We start from the raw sequence: 12,435 nt of genomic DNA on the forward strand, positions 1-12,435 counted from the left end.
TACAGCCAGAAACATTTAAGAAGCACTTAGTGAAAGAATAAAAATTACTTGAAATAAAGGTAAAGAGACCCCAGGTTTCGGACACATGCGTTTTATTAGGATAGGTATCTCAGACAACACTGTAACTCCCGGAGCGTCCACGCGATCACAACAGTGTGAACTGACGGAGGCAAAACTGAGCACCATCGTGTACGGAGAGGAGGACCATGCGCGACGGAGGACGGCGCGGGGTCGCCAAGGGTGCGCCCCTCGCTCGGGACGGTCTCAGGCCTCGTCCTCGCCCTCCTCCTCCTCGAACTCGCCCTGCTCGTCGGCCGTGGCGTCCTGGTACTGCTGGTACTCGGACACCAGGTCGTTCATGTTGCTCTCGGCCTCGGTGAACTCCATCTCGTCCATGCCCTCGCCCGTGTACCAGTGCAGGAAGGCCTTGCGCCGGAACATGGCCGTGAACTGCTCCGAGATGCGCTTGAACAGCTCCTGGATGGCCGTGCTGTTGCCGATGAAGGTGGCCGACATCTTGAGGCCGCGCGGCGGGATGTCGCACACGGCCGTCTTGACGTTGTTGGGGATCCACTCCACGAAGTAGCTGCTGTTCTTGTTCTGCACGTTGAGCATCTGCTCGTCCACCTCCTTCATGGACATGCGGCCGCGGAAGATGGCGGCCACCGTCAGGTAGCGGCCGTGGCGCGGGTCGCAGGCGGCCATCATGTTCTTGGAGTCGAACATCTGCTGCGTGAGCTCGGGCACCGTCAGCGCGCGGTACTGCTGGCTGCCGCGGCTGGTCAGCGGCGCGAAGCCGGGCATGAAGAAGTGCAGGCGCGGGAAGGGCACCATGTTCACGGCCAGCTTGCGCAGGTCGGCGTTGAGCTGGCCCGGGAAGCGCAGGCACGTGGTGACGCCGCTCATGGTGGCCGACACCAGGTGGTTGAGGTCCCCGTAGGTGGGCGTGGTCAGCTTCAGGGTGCGGAAGCAGATGTCGTACAGGGCCTCGTTGTCAATGGAATAGGTCTCGTCCGTGTTCTCCACCAGCTGGTGCACGGAGAGGGTGGCGTTGTAGGGCTCGACCACCGTGTCCGAGACCTTGGGCGAGGGCATGACGCTGAAGGTGTTCATGATGCGGTCGGGGTACTCCTCGCGGATCTTGCTGATGAGCAGGGTGCCCATCCCGGAGCCCGTGCCGCCCCCCAGCGAGTGGGTCAGCTGGAAGCCCTGCAGGCAGTCACAGCTCTCTGACTCCTTCCTGACCACGTCCAGGACCGAGTCCACCAGCTCGGCGCCCTCCGTGTAGTGGCCCTTGGCCCAGTTGTTGCCGGCACCGCTCTGGCCTGCCAGGGGGAGAGGAGAATGTCAGGGAAATGTTGGTAATTGCAAATTCTCTCATTTTAACTCTGGACCTGTTTTAGAGATGACAGATTCTTCGCTTTTAGAGCCTCTCTTTATCTACAGGAAAATTTTCTATATATGATCCTCAAAAAACACTAAGGATCTAATAAAACAAAAAGGGAGTTTAGTACATTTGAGATTATTAAGATTGTTAATTTTAAAACAGTTGTGTTTTGTTAAACTAATAACCTTCTGTAAATAGTTAACTCAGCGACAGTGACCAGGCAGGCAGAACCTGCTCTCAGCCGCGGTCTCGGCGCCTGCCCGTCACCTGGGCCTCGGGCCTGGGCCTCTAGAAGCACTTGCTTCTCACTGCTTCTCTCGAAGGACCAGCTACCTGCTCTGGGAAGCTCTCCTTGGCTCTTCCTTCCAAGCCCCTCCCGGGCTGCTCTGGGGGCGGGGCCGAGGCAGCCCCTGCAGGTGACCCGGCCTTTGGGCTGCACTGAGAGGGGCTGGACGAGGGGCAGCTCCGGGCCCGGGGCCGTGAGGTCAGGGCCGAGGGCTCCCTGTGGACACACGGTGTCCGCCTCGGCCTTGAGCCGGGAGAGCTGTGAGCCCCACGGGGCTGGGGAGGAAGGAGACCCGCGGAGCCAGCGCCCAGGGGTCGTGGCTACGTACCGAACACAAAGTTGTCGGGCCTGAAGATCTGGCCGAAGGGTCCAGACCTGACCGAGTCCATGGTGCCCGGCTCCAGATCCACCAGGATGGCCCGGGGCACATACTTGTTACCTGTGGGGACAGAGCTGGACTTAGACCTGCGGTTGGCCGAGGAAGCCCGGACGACGCCCTGCCCTGTGCGCCTTTCGCGGCAGAATTCACCCCAGAAGGTGCCAGCCCGAGGCACCGGGGGAGCTGCGAGGAGGTTTCTGCTCTACGAGGGGGCTGATGGCCTTGCTCGGTCGTGACAAGCATGCGGGGGCCTTAAGACGTGTGCTCCCGAGCAGCGGGCACTCAAGGTGGAGGCGGGCAGGACGGCCGTGGCGTCCCCCCAGAACAGAAAGCAGGCGGAGGGGCCCCCGGGTCCCAGCAGTCACCAGCGGCTTCGTTGTAGTACACGTTGATCCTCTCCAGCTGCAAGTCGCTGTCGCCGTGGTAACTGCCAGTGGGGTCGATGCCGTGCTCGTCGCTGATGACCTCCCAAAACTGGGGAGAAAAGGGGAACCACGTGATGGCCTGGCATCCTAGGTGCCGGTGAGGCGGGCCCTTTGCGTCCTCCCACGTCCTTGCCGCAGGGGCGTGTGGGCAGACAGTCGAGGTGTCCCAGACAGACTCCCAGCTGCCCGCCCCGTTCCTCCAGCGGCTGCTGCTCAGGGCTTGGGAATCCGCAGGGCATGAGCCATAATGTGGCGACAGACTGAGGAGCCGGGAGGGGCCCGAAGGAGGGGGGGTGGGCACAGCAGACGCCCTTCCAGGGGAATCGTGGGTGGGTGCTGGGGAGGCCGCCACCCCCGGGCAGGGCTGCGTGTCAGCCTGGTGGAGGATGGACGGGTCCTGGCAGGGCCCAGGACCATTGGGACCCCGCCCTGTGGCTGCCTGCAGGCATCCCTGTCTCCTGGCGCAGATGGGACCCAGCCCCCCAGCAGCGCAGCTCAGCTCTGACATCTGCACTGCCCTCAGCAGCGGCAGCAGCAGGATGGCGGGGAGGGGCGGGCAGAGCTGGGGGCCCCCCCTGGGGGCAGTGGCCCGAGCTGTCGATGGTGAGGGTGCAGGCTGCATCATGAATTTGCAGCAGGGAAGGGGCGGGAGCCTGGGGTGGGCAATATGGCGGCTCTGAGAGAGCCCACGTCCTTGTGCAGGCGCCCGCCCACCCCCATGCACCAAGCCGCCGGGCCTCGCCCACGGCGGGCGCCAGCCACAGCTCCGGACGGCCACCTGCCGCCTCGCAGACGGAATCAGACTCAGACGTTATATGTCATCCCGTCTAGATGCTGCTGGCATAGAGATCTAACCTCGCCTGTGGGGCCCAGGAGAATTCTCCACAACATCTGTCACCCAATGACATTGCATTTTTTTCATTCAAGCTATAGACAAGATACACGAATTAAATTCCACATACGGTCCCTGGATTAATGTGACAGCAGCCCCTAGCCAACGCTCAGAGGGCATTCTACCAGGGAAATAGCAACCCCGTCCCGCAGAAGGGCCGGGTCAGAGGAAATTTCAAAGGGCCTTGATTAAAGGCACACACAGCTGCGTGGCCAAGCGCATCGGGGCAGGTTGTGTGGTTCCTGGGCCCCGCCCGGCGAGCGCGCGCGCCGAGAACGCGCCATCCGAGCGGCCGCCCGCTCCCCAGCCCCTCTCGGGCCCCAGGATGCTCCCTGGGGGTCCGCCACCCTCTCCTGACCCCTCCTCGGTCCTCACCCTGGGAACCCGGGCTCCTCTGGGCCCTCGCCCTTGGGACACGTCGCCCCCTCCCCTGCGCGCACCCTCGGGAACCGCCGGCCCCGCCCGGGCCCCGACGCGCACCCTGGGGACCCGCCACCCCCTCCTGACCCTCCCGTGGTCCTCAGCCTGTGGACCCGCGCCCCATCCCGGCCCTGCACACCGGGTTTCGCTGTCCCCTGCTCACACCACCCCCCCGCAGCGTACACTCTCGGGACCCGTCCCCGGCGCCCACCTTGGCGCCGATCTGGTTGCCGCACTGGCCCGCCTGGATGTGCACGATCTCGCGCATGATGCCGGCTGCGGAGCTGGTGGAAGCGCGGGCCCTGAATTGCGTGGGGGCAGACCGGCAACTCCGACGCAGAGACCTGCTGCCGCCCCCCGGCCGCGCTTTTTATAGAGGGGGCCCCGCCCCCCGCGCGGTGACGTCAGCGGGCGGGGCGCGGGGGCGGCGGGGCGGCGGGGACTGCGGCACCGCGAGGGGGAGCCGGGGCGCGGCGCGAGGTGCGGGCCGGGGTGGGCCGCGCTGGGCCCCGGGGCGGCGGCGCGCGCGCCCCTCGGAGCCGCAGCCCAGAATTTTCTCTGGAGTCTGCAGCGCTCCTCGGTTCCTTGCCTCCCGGCAGGGTCCTGAGTCCTGGACCTCGGGCTCTTTCTGGTCTGGGTGTAACGCCCAGGGGCGGGCGCAGGGCGCAGAGAAGGGGACCAGGCGAGGAGGGGAGGGTGGGGCTCTTTCGCCTCTGCCCCCCTAAGGAAGGTGCTGGGTTTGGCAGGGGCTAGGACGAGTGGGCGCTGGGTCTGTCTCATGTCAGCTTTGGGTGTGGGGTCCTTGTGAAGGCCGCGACACGTGGAAAATTCCGCGAACGTGCGTGGCGTGGAAAATTCCGCGAACGTGCGTGGCGGAGAGACGATGTGCCAGCCAGGCGGCCGCCGGAGCGCGTGCGCCCTCCGCACGTTCTGTCACCTAAGCCCCAGGGCTCCCTTTAGAGCTCGAAGTCCAGCTCCAGGCCACCCGGCACACGTGGCCATTGAACTCCTGAAACGTGGGAATCCGAGTTGAAATGTCCTTCATGTAAAATCCGCGTGGGACTTCGTAGGCCGAAGAAGTTGAAAGCACGTAAAATAGTGCATAGCATTTTACATGCTGCAGTATTTACAGTGGCTACTGGAGAATTTTAACTATCGCACTTCCGTCCTCCGTAAACGTGATGACCATCCCAGCCTCACAGCTTTGGGAAAAGAGGCTAAAGAGATGACCAGCTGCAAAGCTAGTAAGTGACCATGTCTCGCTTCCTTCTGCAAAGAGAAAGCCCAGGTGAGTTGGAAAGGCTTGGTCAGGGTGAGGCAAGACCCAGCCTTAGTTACTGTCCCCGCCCATCCTGAGCAGGGGGCCAGGTGTGCAGGGCCCTGGGACTGCTCCTCTCCTCTCTGGGGCCAGTTTCTCCAGCTATAAAGTGGTGGTAATTACAGGTGCCCCGCAGCCAGCTTTGTGAGTCGGAAATGAGCAGCTCTATATGAAAGCGGGTCAAGTTTAAGGAGCAGCAATACCTCCATAAAATCTAAGGTGATGCTGTATTATAAATATGAAGCCTATTTGCCCTGTTATGGTGGGCAGAGTCCTGGCTGCATTACTCCTGCTTCAGGAAACCAGCCTTGGCTCACTCTGGAGCCAGGCGCTGGTGCCGCCTCCCAGGCGGGAATGGTTTCCCAGGCTCCCCCCCACCCCCTGCCACTGGGCCCCCAGCATTCCGCCCACCCTGCCGATGCTGCGCCCCCGGTGCCTAAGCTTGGCCTCCCCCAAAGGCCCACGTCCTGGGCTCTTCACGACCAGCTGGAGCGTTCCAGAACCTCTCCAGGGAATGGCCCTGCTCCAGGTAGTGTCTCTGATTACACGGTTCCTAGAAGTTTTTCTGGCAATTGCTGCTTCTTGGTCTATATTGTTTCATTTAGGTGGGAATTTGAGGCCAAGGAGGAGCGGAAGGTGAGATGTGGAAGGGACAGTTTCGGGGACATGGGGACCCTAACAGTGGGCATCTCCCTGTGTGTGCAGGGTGCCTACTCTGCTGAATCCTGATCCCCTAACCTCTCAGCCTCTGGCACCTGTTTCTGAAACATGGAAATGGGTTTTTGTGACATCGCGGAGCAAGAGACAATGTCTCTGGGCCGGGTGTCTGGTGACTAAGTTAGTGACAGCATTTATTCCAGCAGGCCCAGCCCCGGCGGGGTCACTGGCAGCAAACGACCCTCCCGAGGTGCCTCCTCTGCCACCCGGTGAGCAGCCAGCCTGCCTGCTCCCCGCCCCCGCCCCGTGTCTGTGCCTGTTTAATCAGAGACGCTCACAGAGAGTTTTGAATAATGCCTGCCCGGCCTAAGGTGACTCATCCAGGGCTGTGAGCTGCCCTCCGCACGCCGCCCCTCGGTCACACAGCCCAGACGGCAGGAGGAAGCGGGCCGCTCAGCCTCCCTTCCCTGGAGTAGGCTTTGCGTTCTGGGGAGAAAGTGGTTTTATCGCCGTGTTTCTTTGCGGCTGAAATGGACCAGCTCTTCTGGCTGCTGGGCATGGTGATGGGAGCGGGGGAGCCAACGTCCTCCTGCTGTGTCATTTCCTGCTTTGGGCCTGATGTCACCAACAGCATTTGAGCCACCCCACCCCGAAGGCACCTTGGGGTGATGATGACAAAACTGCGACTGGAGAAGGAAGGTGAGGAGCCAGGAGAAGGGCTGGGCCTGCACCTTTTCCTGAAGGGCTCGGCTGGCATCCTCTGCCTGCCCTTCCCCCTCCCACCTTCGCGGAGAGCCCTCTAGTGAGTGGCCTGGGACCAGGATGGCCGATCACCCCGAGTCAGTGCATCTCCAGGGTGACGTCTCTGATCTAGTTGAAGCATTCTTTGCTGGGGGCCTGAAATTTTGAGAGCATCGGTTCTCCCATCATGAAACCCAGAGCATTCCTAGCAATAAAATTGTCTCGGTTCTTCTGGAACATCTCCCTTCCCGCGGAAGTGACGCAAGTGTGTCTGGCTACTCTCCTCTCGTGTTTTTTCTGCTGTTGGCATTTGGCGTTTATCTTCCTTTTTTCCGCTTTCACGGGTTGTTTAGATGTTTGTTCCTTTTTAACGTGTTTCCATCATGCTTGCCTTCGACGTGAAGAATGTCGGTGCCCTCAGAGCAGGCCCGGGGGACAGGCACCTGCGTCTCTCGCCTGCTCCCTTGACGGTGAGCCCATGTGCTCAGGTTTTTAATGAAAGCATCTCTCTGTGAAGATGGAGAAATTTTGCTTCAAGCGTCTGAGCCACTTCCTTTTTCAAAAGACTGCCTGGCACATGAAGTCAGAATCCCGATTTAATTTACTTTGAAGATGTCAGCTGTACCAAACTATATCAATTTTTGCAGTAGACAGTAATAATTTGAAGTAAATGTATAGTACTGTTTTTCAGCCACCTTCTGGAATGTTTCTTGTCCCAGTAGGACGTATGTTTACTAGAATTGTTGATCTGGGTCTTTTGGAGTCGGAAAAATAGCGTGTGCTGAGTGTGTGTGTTACATGCACCTTACATGCACATATGTGTTTTATTGTGGTAGGAACACATTTCATGGACACATATTTTCCGAGAACAAAATTAGAAAATTTATGAAATTCTAAAGGACGCAAGTGTGTCTGGCTACTCTCCTCTGGTGTTTTTTCTGCTGTTGGCATTTGGCGTTTATCTTCCTTTTTTCCACTTTCACGGGTTGTTTAGATGTTTGTTCCTTTTTAGCGTGTTTCCATCATGCTTGCCTTTGACGTGAAGAATGTAAAATACGAGGTCTTCTTAGGCCACGACCTAAATGAGACGTGATCTCACAAGTTCTCAAGTGTATTAACCTTCTCCCAGCCGCTGCCGTGTCCCCCCAAACCTAGAGTATCGGGACCATACCAGCTTCTCTGAGCAAACTCCGCTTCCCAGGGCCGTGGCCGTTCACTGGACTGGAGGGAATTTCCCCCCATGAACCCCCCCTCGCCCCACCCGACCCCCTTTCCCGGAGTGGGTAAGAGCACAGGCCCTGAACGGATAGAGGGGTGCACAGCCTGACTCCGCCGCTTACGAGCTGTGTGCCCTACAGCAAGTTACGTACCCTCTCTGTGCCTCACTTCGCCCGTCACTAAAGTGGGAATAATGATGACAGAAGGAATCCCTGGGAAAGGGCGCAGAAGAGCCCCTCGCCCCAGTAAGTGCTGCGGACGTCGTCGCTGTTGCTCTTGCTCTCCTGAGCTCCCTCCCTCCTTCGCTTCCTTCCTTGGCGCTCTCCTCATATCGAGGCCCCTGTCGCCGTCTCTGCAGTGCCCCGCGTAGTACCGCGTGCTGCGGCCCCTAGTCCAGGGGTTGTCCACAGCCCTGTTCGGAGGCTCTCCCCCCGCCACAGCCGGAGGGTCTGCAGGTCAGTGGGGGTCCCCACGCCGTGCAGGAAGTTTCCAGACACGAGCACCCTCAAGGGCAGGGCACAGCCTGGACCAGCCCCTGCAGAAGGCGCGGAGCCTGCGAGCCTGCTCCCGCCATGACCCAACTCTCTGGCTCGCCTGCCATCTAGGTTCTAAAAAACAGGCTTTCTTCACACCACAATCCGAGTTGCCAGAGAATGTGGGTGAGGCCAGCTGCGCTGGTGTCCGCGGGGCCCAGCCAGGCGCAGAAAGGCTGCTGGTCATTCTGGAAGCTCCAGGGATCAAGGTTTTGCTCCGTCTCACTTTCGAGGCAAACAGGATTGTGGAGAAACTGACGTCAGCGTCCCCCTCCCCGAGGTGAGAAAGCCGGTGGGTCCTAATAATTCTGCCTTCTGCTGCAGGTGTGCAGGGGAGTGGGGACAGCAAGGAGGCCCTGCTCCCTGGTCACCTCCGTCACCCAGCCCTGCTCTCCGGGGGCTCTGTCCCAACTGCCAGTGTTTTCGCCCGCAGCATCTCTCTTCCCTGCCCCCACCGCGTGGTCTGTACAGATTTTCCTACGACAGTCTTTGCAGTTCGGGCAACAACCAGCTGCCACCAAACTTGTAAAATCTGCTGGGATAGGAGCACCTGAAGTAGGAAGAGACTTTTTTCTCTTCACGGCCGCACCCACAGCATTTGGAAATTCCTGGGCCAAGGATTGAATCCGAGCCACAGCTGTGACCTCTGCCCGGTGCTTTAACCCACTGGGGATTGAACCCTCGCCTCTGCAGTGACTCAAGCCACTGCAGTTGGTTCTTAACCCGTGGCACCACAGTGGGAACTCCCAGGAAGTGCCTTTTTAGTTTAGTTTTTTTTTTTTTGGTGCCACACCCACAGCATATGGAAGGCTAGGGGGTCAAATCAGAGCAACAGCTGCAGGCCTGCACCACAGCCACAGCAACTTGGGATCCGAGCCCCGTCTGAGATCTATACCACAGCTCATGGCAATGCCAGATCTTTAACCCTCTGTGCGGGGCCAGGGGTTGAATCTGCATCTTCTTGGATACTAGTCAGGTTCATTACTGCTGAGCCACAATGGGAACTCCCTTTTTTTTTTTTTTTTTGGCTGCACCTGTAACCTATGAAAGTTACCAGGCCAGGGAGGAAATCCAAGCCACAGCAGTGACCTGAGCTACAGCGGTAACACCAGGTCCTTAAGTGCCAGGCCACCAGGGAACTCCAAAGTGCCTTTTAAAAAGATAAAATCATATTGAGGTATGTTATTTTAAAGCGTGTATTGCATCTTGGAGCAATTAAGATGTGGAGAAATCCAGTCCTGGAGTCTCCTCAATTGTGCAGCCAGGGGCTTCAGAGAAAACTCCAGATTGCTTCCTGTTCACAGTTCCCTCCTTTGCCAATTAAGTCCCAGAAGTACTTCTGAGAAGTATCTCTGTGAAGAAATACTACTGCTTATTTATAATCAGTTATTATCTATGCCCGAAAAAATAGCAATAGCATCATTTCAAAGACGGGGTGGACTCGTTTTGTTAAATTTATTATTTGATCATATAGCACGTTTTGATGAACACCGATGGGCTGATGCTTGGGTAAGTTGCTGCCCGTGTCCTCTTGTGTTTCTCAATGAGAAGAAATATTTGTTAGGTCTACTCTTTCAGTCTCATCAGCAGAGTCAAGTTCATCTTTGGGCAATAGGAGCACAGCCTTTGCTAGTTTTCAGGCCCTAAGAAGATGTCGGAGATGGGGGTGGAGTGATGACCAAATCTGAAAGGAAGCCTGTGATAATAAGTTAATCAACGTTTAATTAAGTATCTATGGAATATAGCCCAGAAAATTAGAGGCAACCTAACTTTCTGTCATAACGTGTAAATTATAATTAAGTAAAAATTTTACAAAGGCGAAATTTAGAAATTTTGGTTGTGATGTGGGTGATGCTTCCGAAAGCGCGAGCATGGAAACAAAGCCCTTCAACTGGCTTCATCCGTCACTCACAATTAGTACAGTGTCTGGATATAAAGAAATCGTTTACATTTGTTTATATCTAGAAGAACGAAGGAGGCTAAAGAAGATGGAGGCGCGCGTGGGAAAGGCATCACCTGAGATTTTACGTGCTGCGAAGGCTGAGCAGGAGGGCACCTGCGCGCACTCTGGAAAACCAGGGGTCTTGGACCAGTCATTTCCCCGCACTGGCCGGCAGGGGGCGCCGGGCGGAGGACAGCTTGGTTGCTGTGTGTGATGGACGAGGGGGGAGTTTGGGTGAATTACCGGAGGACGGAGAAGCGAAACCCGACGTTTCTGTGCGCTGCGTGTCTCAGAGTCAAGCTCTCGTTACCTCGTGGAAGGCTTGTACTCTGTGCTGATTCGCAGAAGACTTTTAAGGTTGGATAGTTTGTAATTCATGAGGTATTTGGTTCCCATTAGAGATGCCGGGATGGCCGCCGGTGAATGAGGCCGAGGTGGGGGGCACGGCGGAGGGGGGCACGGCGGGGAGGCCACAGGCTGAGCTCCCGGGGCCGTGCAGGTCAGGAGCTGGTCCACAGGTGAGCGGCCAAGGCTGACCGCATGTTACTGCAGGGCTGAAAGGATGTGGCGGAAAAGCAGGACAAGGGGCCAGGAAGCTCGTGGCAGAGGTGAGTCCAGATGGGACCTCTCCCTGCCCTGCGGCTGTTCCGGGTCCAGCCTGAGACAGACACTGCCCTCCTAACTGCCCGCGGTTGCACATGCAAACTGCTGAGATGGAGCCGGTCCTTAGCGAAGCTGCAAGGGTGGCTAAGCTTCCTCTCTCATTCTTTCCCCACCTCCTGCCACTCACTCTTCCCCGGGTTTGAGCAGCGGGGCTCCACCCCCTCATGAAATCTGTACCGAGCAGATAACGCCACTCAGCTATGGCCTTATTCTGATGAGCAAGTATATTAACTCTTCCGAGAATGGTCACATGGGGACATAAACTTCTGGGGGCAAAGGGACCTGAAAACCAAATATTCCAACATTGAAAGATGTTCCAGAACGAGTCTAGCTCAGTCCCCCACGCTGAGCTCCTGAGGAGGAGCCACACATCGCCTGTCCTGGAGCAGCTTCCTTCGAGGGGGCGACTGGCGAGAGCCCCCCCAGCTGCGCGGTCATGGGAGGAGGGCCCTGCAGATACTATTGCATCTCATTTTCACTGTGACCGTCTGAAGTAGGTACTGTTATCACCATTTTCGGAGAAAGAAGCTCAGGCACAGTGATTAAAATACTTGCCCTAAAATGCAAAAAAAAGAAAACTTGCCCCAAAGCCATACAACTAGTAAGTAGAAAAATCCCTCCATGAGCACAGGTCCAGATGTCGGAACCAGAAGTTCTGGAGCCCACATTCATTCCATTCCCCAAACTGTCCGCTCGAGGTGAGCGGGATTCTAAGCCCCAAGGCTCACCTGCCCGGGAGCCCACACCTTTTCCCAGTTGTTGAAACACTAATGGAGGCGCTGCTGAGAAGGGATTCTGCAGGTGTTAATTAAGGTCCCAAATCAGGGGACCTTAAATTAGGGGGTCTCCCGGCGAGGCTTCCCTGATCACGTGAGCCTCTTAAGGGGAGAATGTTCTCCAGCTGGTGGCCGAGGGCAGCGTTTCAGAGCAGGGGAGGCGCTCTCCTGGTGGCCTTGAAGGTGCGTTGGCCGTGTTGGAGGCCGTGGGGCCCATGAAGAGGCAGCCACCTGGAGGGGGCAGCCTCTGGCCAACAGCTGGCAAGGGAGCAGGATCCTCAGACCAGGCCTGTGAGAAACTGGATGCTGCCGACCACCTGACGGCGTGGAGGGCCCAGCGCAGCACCGACCACGCGCTGCCGGATGCTGTGAGAGGATGGCGCGGGTCCCGCCTCGGGGGCTGCGTGGCCGTGGTGATACACTGCGCCGGAACACCCCGCCCTGCCTCCCCTCTGCTCTGAGGTCAGTCCCGCAGGGCCTGAGACAAGAAGGATTTTATTAACTTTTGAATTGTAGTATGCTCTTTTAAATTCTTTATTTTCTTGAGGTATAGGTGACTTACAGCATTGTGTTAGTTTCAGGCGTACAGCAAAATGTTTCGGTGACATGTGATTTTTTTTTGGATTCTTGCCCTTATTCCAAGACCTTGCACAGGGTCCCTGTGCTGGACAGGAGGTCCTTCCGTACCTCTTTTATATTCAGTGATGGGTATGTGTTGATCCCAAACTCCTGGTTTATCCCTCCGGCTCCCCCTTTCCCCTTTGGTAACCATGAGTTTGTTTTCTGTGTCTGTGAGTC

General features: G+C 57.6%; 1 protein-coding gene across 1 annotated transcript; it reads right to left on the reverse strand.

Annotated features, from left to right (window-relative positions):
- Window positions 1–75: 75 nt before the first annotated feature.
- TUBB2A (tubulin beta 2A class IIa) lies at window positions 76–4,159 on the reverse strand. Its single transcript, XM_047797575.1, has 4 exons — window positions 4,001–4,159; window positions 2,418–2,526; window positions 2,002–2,112; window positions 76–1,325 (listed from the first exon to the last, which is right to left on the reverse strand). Exons 1-4 carry the CDS (start codon window positions 4,055–4,057, stop codon window positions 265–267), a joined length of 1,338 nt encoding a protein of 445 aa, XP_047653531.1. The 5' UTR covers window positions 4,058–4,159; the 3' UTR covers window positions 76–264.
- Between the last annotated feature and the right edge of the window lie 8,276 nt (window positions 4,160–12,435).

Source organism: Phacochoerus africanus, chromosome 9, assembly GCF_016906955.1.
Source record: "Phacochoerus africanus isolate WHEZ1 chromosome 9, ROS_Pafr_v1, whole genome shotgun sequence".
NCBI lineage: Eukaryota > Metazoa > Chordata > Mammalia > Artiodactyla > Suidae > Phacochoerus > Phacochoerus africanus.

Excerpts from the sequence above, each read along its gene's own strand:
- TUBB2A (XM_047797575.1), bottom strand. The coding sequence starts at position 4,057 with ATGCGCGAGATCGTGCACATCCAGGCGGGCCAGTGCGGCAACCAGATC. Across the intron at positions 2,113-2,417 it reads GTACTACAACGAAGCCGCTG|GTAACAAGTATGTGCCCCGG; the intron begins GTGACTGCTGGG and ends CTGTCCCCACAG. Across the intron at positions 1,326-2,001 it reads GCCCGACAACTTTGTGTTCG|GCCAGAGCGGTGCCGGCAAC; the intron begins GTACGTAGCCAC and ends TCCCCCTGGCAG.